This window comes from Propithecus coquereli, unplaced genomic scaffold (assembly GCF_000956105.1).
Source record: "Propithecus coquereli isolate 6110/MARCELLA unplaced genomic scaffold, Pcoq_1.0 Scaffold77, whole genome shotgun sequence".
NCBI classification, from domain to species: Eukaryota; Metazoa; Chordata; class Mammalia; order Primates; family Indriidae; genus Propithecus; species Propithecus coquereli.
Window position 1 is genome coordinate 4,194,204 of NW_012153840.1, and position 5,472 is coordinate 4,199,675.

Genomic DNA, 5,472 nt, shown 5'->3' on the forward strand with positions numbered 1-5,472 from the left:
CTACTCAGCAGTCTGAGTAACAACAGAACCATAAAAACAGAGACTCCACTATAGGACATGACAACCAGGTGTCTCAGATTTCCCAACATAATCCCGATTATAAACATTCCAATCTGGTAACTGTAATTATTCACTTATACTGGCTTGAAAATTCTGGTGTTCCATAATATAAGCCTTGAAAACATCTGAAAGTCTAAGAAAATCACAAAAGCAAATTTCTTTGAAACTCCCCATTTAAGAAATGTTATATACTACTGGGATAGAAAGATATACCTACCACTTTTCTTTCTGTGATATACAGAAAAGCTTTAGTTGTCAGAAATCAACATTATCATAGTTAGCTGATCTCAACTAATAACAAAAGTCTACCTACAAAAGATGTATTTCATTTGATATTACAAAAAGAGTCTAGGGTGCCCCTAGAACACTATAGATACTCAAGTTGGGGGGAAGGGGGGACTTTTTCCCCCTTTTCATCTTGGGAAACACCTAATAAATCAATAGATGATAAGTTCAAAAGGCACAAAATCCTTTTTGGATGTCCAAACGAGGCTAACTAGCAGGACTGTCCCTGACTTTTCAGTTTGGGATTGTGCTTTCAACTTTCCTGATAGGGAGCTAGTTATCTATCTAATTCTTCAAATATTTAAGTATGAGATTTCACAAATTCCCTTGATAATAAATGGCAAAAATCTCATGATCCTTAAAAATTATTAAGTCCTATGTTAGCCCACCCCCCATATCCTTTCCCTTGTTGGAACAACAAAACTCAAATAACAGTCTTGTCCCTAAAAACCTATACTAGGAGCTTTAATGAATGCTCCTAGCATAAAAGTATACATGGGTAATCAATGCATATGTCTGACTGGTCTGCTCAATTTGCCTCTCTGCAAGAATTCTACGGATCTTAGTGCTAGCTACTTTAAAAGAAACAAGCTCCCCCACCCCATCCCCCAATTTGTCCCAACTTCAGCTTCCAGCCAGCCTATGGTAGCTTGCTTTGGAAAATATATCAAGGGCAAGACACCCCAGCAGAAAGCCAAACTCAGCACGAAGCGGCCTTTGCCTAGTCAAGGGGTGGAGCAAACAAATGTGAGAAAAAGTAAAGAAAACGATCCTCAGCTGGACGATCAAACAAAGTTTATTTCTTTTAAAAATCTTAATGTCAACTCTCAGGTGACAGCTTGCATGTCAAGGGAGAATGAATACAAATCCATGTTTAAAAACGTGAAAAGGAAACTGTACTTGGAAGATTCTTTTCCTAACAAATCCTCAAACATTTAAACATATCCCTGATCCTCCACGGGATTCAGGGGAAATATGTAAAGGATGCCACCTCAGTTTTTCCTTCTACAACATGACTACATCTGCACTGTCTAATGCAGTAGCCACTAGCCATATGTGGCTATTTAACTTTAAATTCATTAAAATTAAATAAAATTCAATTCCTCAGTCATACTTGGCACATTTCTCAGTAATGTGCTCTCAGTGCTCAGTAGCCACAAGTGGCTAGTGGCTACTGTATCAAACAGTGCAAAATAGAACACTTCCATCATCACAGAAAGTTCTACAAGACCATGCAGCTCTAGATGGTGTTGAAACTCTCAAAACTAAACATTTCTTTAAGATCTTTAGAAATTATATACTAAAAGAAGGATGCCCTGCTAACATTTTAAACCTGAGGCATATTTAAATCAAATTTATCTTAACCATTCAGAAAATCTTTTAACTGTTCTCAAGTGGCTATAAGACATGTGGGTAGAATATCCTCCCCTCCCCTTCCCACCCTTCCTACCTCCAGAAGCTAAGTTAGTTGAGGTGTTTCTAATTACTACAAACACCAAGTACATTTTAGTATATTTTCTGCCTCTAATTCGTAGCCCCCAATCCTAATCTTACTTCTGACCCAGACTTCCCTTTTGCATCTAGGCAGGTCACTTAACCTCTCTCCTTCAGTTTCAAGGAGAACAATGCTTCTTACCCTCTTAGGGTTTGCTAATCTTAATGAATGCGTGGGAATATTTGGAGGATGAAAAGCATTCTAAGTGTTCCTATTATTTCCCTGAAAAATAAGGATTCAAGCCAAACTGATACTTTCCTGACACAGGTGAGTCTGAAATTAAACAGAGCCACAGACCTCAAAAGGGCAGTGTTTAGGTGGCTCCTCAGATCCCCAGGAGAATAGATCTGTGTTGATATCAACCTAGCATTCAGAGAAGAGATACCTGACTCAATGCCAAATGAGAAAATCAGCACTTGTAGCTAGACCAAAATGCACAGCCAGCTTACTCCTCCAAGCCTGAGGTCATCGGCCAACGATTCTTACTCTCCCACTGCCCCAGACGTGACCTACCAATGTTATAGATCAGCCCTGGGCGATTTCCTTGCTGGATGACTTTCAAAGCTCGGACACCACTACCACCATCCAGGGAGAAGCCCTGACACCAGCCCGGCATGGCTTCCGGATGAATTCCCCTTCCAATTCTCATCGTGCAGCTGAGGGGCAGAAAAGCAAAGATGTATATATTCATCCATAAGAAAGTCTTATCTACGTCTTCTAATCAGGAAATAGTAATGTAGATATTACCCAAAATTAGATCTCTAATACTGACTCTCTTCCTCACTCTTAATGTGATTCCCAAACACAGTGAGAAAATTAATCAGCGGTCAAAACTCCATCTTAGAGGCTGAGCACGGTGGCTCACACCTGGAATCCTAGCACTCTGGGAGGGCAAAGCGGGAGGATTGCTTGAGCCCAGGAGTTTGAGACCTGCCTGGCAATAGCAAGACCTCGGCACTACAAAAAAAATCAGCTGAACGAAAGTGGTGGTGCGCGCCTGTAGTCCCAGCTACTCAGGAGGCTGAGGCAGGAGGGTCACTTGGGCCCAGGAGTTGGAGGCTGATGTGAGTTATGATGATGCCACTGCACTCTAGCCCAGGCAACAGAGCGAGACCTTCTCTCAAAAAAAACAAAAACAAAAACAACAAAAAAACCCTCTATCTTGGAGGTAGCCACAGTACAACAGTGTGTGAAATATATTGACATCTACAACTAAATCCTTTAGGAGAAAACATTAGGATTCTATAAGCATAACATATGAGGAAAACACTATCATTTCTATTATTCCCCTGAAAATCATGGATTCAGGTCAAACTGATCCTTTCCTGATGACTCAGGTATTTTCAAAGGTTCATTAAAAAAAAAAAAGCAAGAGAAGAGTACGGACAGAAGATGCTGCTAATGGTGCATTACTTCTAAGGATTGGCACCATTACAATGGCAAAGTATTATTTAGTTGGTCAATGTCTTGTCTCTCTGAGCCTCAGTTTCCTCATCTTAAAATATAGTATTTCCTGTCCTGCCTAAACTATTGGGATGTTGGGGAGAATCCAGTGAGATAGTCTATGTGGAAATGCTTTGGAACTATGAAATCCATGGATAAACAAACTGTTTGACAAATGTCAAGTCCTAGATCTAAAACTGTCCAAATCCTTTCAGGAAAAGAATGAGACTGGGCTTCCTGTACATGTCGAGTGGCTGGTTGTGTCTCCTACAATATCCAGAACTCTAATCAATCCTCTCTCCTTGACTACAACATCAATCTAGATTCTAGCCCTTCCTGGTAGGTGCATCTATACCCACTAAAGTGCAGTACTCCAGAAGCCTTCCTGTTAAGCTTTCAGCATAATTCTACAAATAACAGGGCATGGTATCTTAGCACTATCAGATACACCCCTTTATCTCTGGATTAGGGCTCTGAATGAGAAGACTCCTATAAAAAGCAGAACGTCAAAACCAAGAATAGAAATGAATTAATGCTCCTACCATACATTAAAAGGACATGTCATCTCATCCTCACAATTGTTGCTTTTCCCAGCTTTTAAACACACAACGAGTGGTTTGAGATTTTAAAATGGTACATTTTATTTGAAGGGTAAAAGGGATGAATTTTAAAACCTTACACAAATCCTGGGTTGGATTAATGGGGCTGAAGGTTTTCCCAAAGGGTCAGTCTATGTCCACTCTGATGCCAGCTCCTCTGCCTGTGCTAAAAGCTTACAGGGGAAGAGAAACTGCAGAGAAGAGAAGGGGAACACATAGGTTTCTCTTCGTTGGCAGAGTTATGAGTAGGAGAACTACTTCAATACATGTAAAATAAAACTAGCTTTCATTATAAACCAACCAAATGGTTTATTTTCAGTATTGAATAACGCAGAAATTAGATCCCCCAAAATCCCATTAGGTCATGGTTCTATTCCCCTGCCAAGTCAGAATGTTATCTACGGTATATTTCTACTTACATGGATATATTATAGCCTTTGCTAATTTCTTCTCTTCCCTAGGAGCTTATTTCCCCTTCCCATAAATAACTGTACTCACAGGTTGGGCTGCTCTTTGTCAGCATAGCAGAATAAGAGAGGGCTCAGGCTCCGGGCCAGCTCGTGTTCCTCAAACTGGCCTGCAGCATCTGTCTTTGCATTGTCCTGTCTGAAGATCAGTGGTAACCCTTGAGAAAGGAGGGGAGAGGTTTCTATCAATCCAACCCAGTCTACCCAAGAGAGATGCAAATAGTAAATGAAAAAAAATCATCAACGGTGAACATAGTGAAAATTGAGTTTATTTAGTGGGCTCAGTTCATTGAATAAAAGGACAGTTTTGACCAGGATTAAGCACTTATTATGGAAGCAGGAAGGTTTCAGCGGCTTAGACTGCTGAAGTAATCTATTTGCATTGGCTCCATTTAGTTAGCTGAGCAAATAAATCTGAATTCCCATGACTAATGCCAAAGGCTTACTTGAGCGGCCTCTGTACATACATACCTGTTTTGTTAATCAGCCAATATGGAGCAGAAATGAAGATCTTTAAGGATCCTTCCGCTCGGCACACAATCCGGATGGTGAGGTTTAGCTGCCGCCGGTTGATGTCATAGAGTCGCATTCTCACCATATAGTTTTGGGTTCCAGGTGGAATGAGCAATTCTTTACAGAGGGGAAAATTCTCCAATGATACCCCTAAAGAAGATAAAACTATTAACTTTCTAGGTTCTCACTTTAGTTTGTTAAAATAGCCCACAGCAAACTAAATTGTACTCCTTTTGGAAAAAGCAATAACTAAATACTCACTGGTAAAAATCTCATTAGATTGGCCATTGTCCTCCAGCTGGGGTGAGAATAAATATAAGAAAACCAGAAGGCCTGGAAGTCACATTAGGGAGTCTAAATTGTACAAGTAGAAGGATCAGAATACCACAAAGCTATCAGTAGCAGTTATGATCATTAGGAGCTCATGATATATCCTATGATGGCGGGGGTGGGTGGGAGGACAGGCGTTTCTGTTTTGTACTGGGGCTCAACAAATATTTAAAGAAGTATATTAAAAAACTAGTATAAACATTAAAGATCTACTTTCTTTAGAATGAATAGAACTGCACTATTTTTCTTTTCTAAATTAAGCTCAAGGGTTATACAGCCA

The 5,472-nt window shown here is 40.1% G+C and overlaps 1 protein-coding gene across 1 annotated transcript in view; it reads right to left on the bottom strand.

The window, feature by feature from the left end:
- The window catches only part of VPS13D (vacuolar protein sorting 13 homolog D (S. cerevisiae)), a 237,909-nt gene that overhangs the window by 126,363 nt on the left and 106,074 nt on the right, over positions 1-5,472 (bottom strand). Inside the window, exons 46-48 of the mRNA XM_012662492.1 lie at positions 4,821-5,012; positions 4,381-4,507; positions 2,354-2,496 (exon numbers count right to left, since the gene is read on the bottom strand). Of these exons, the coding sequence (XP_012517946.1) occupies positions 2,354-2,496; positions 4,381-4,507; positions 4,821-5,012 (462 nt within the window). The remainder of the gene's footprint in view (positions 1-2,353; positions 2,497-4,380; positions 4,508-4,820; positions 5,013-5,472) is intronic.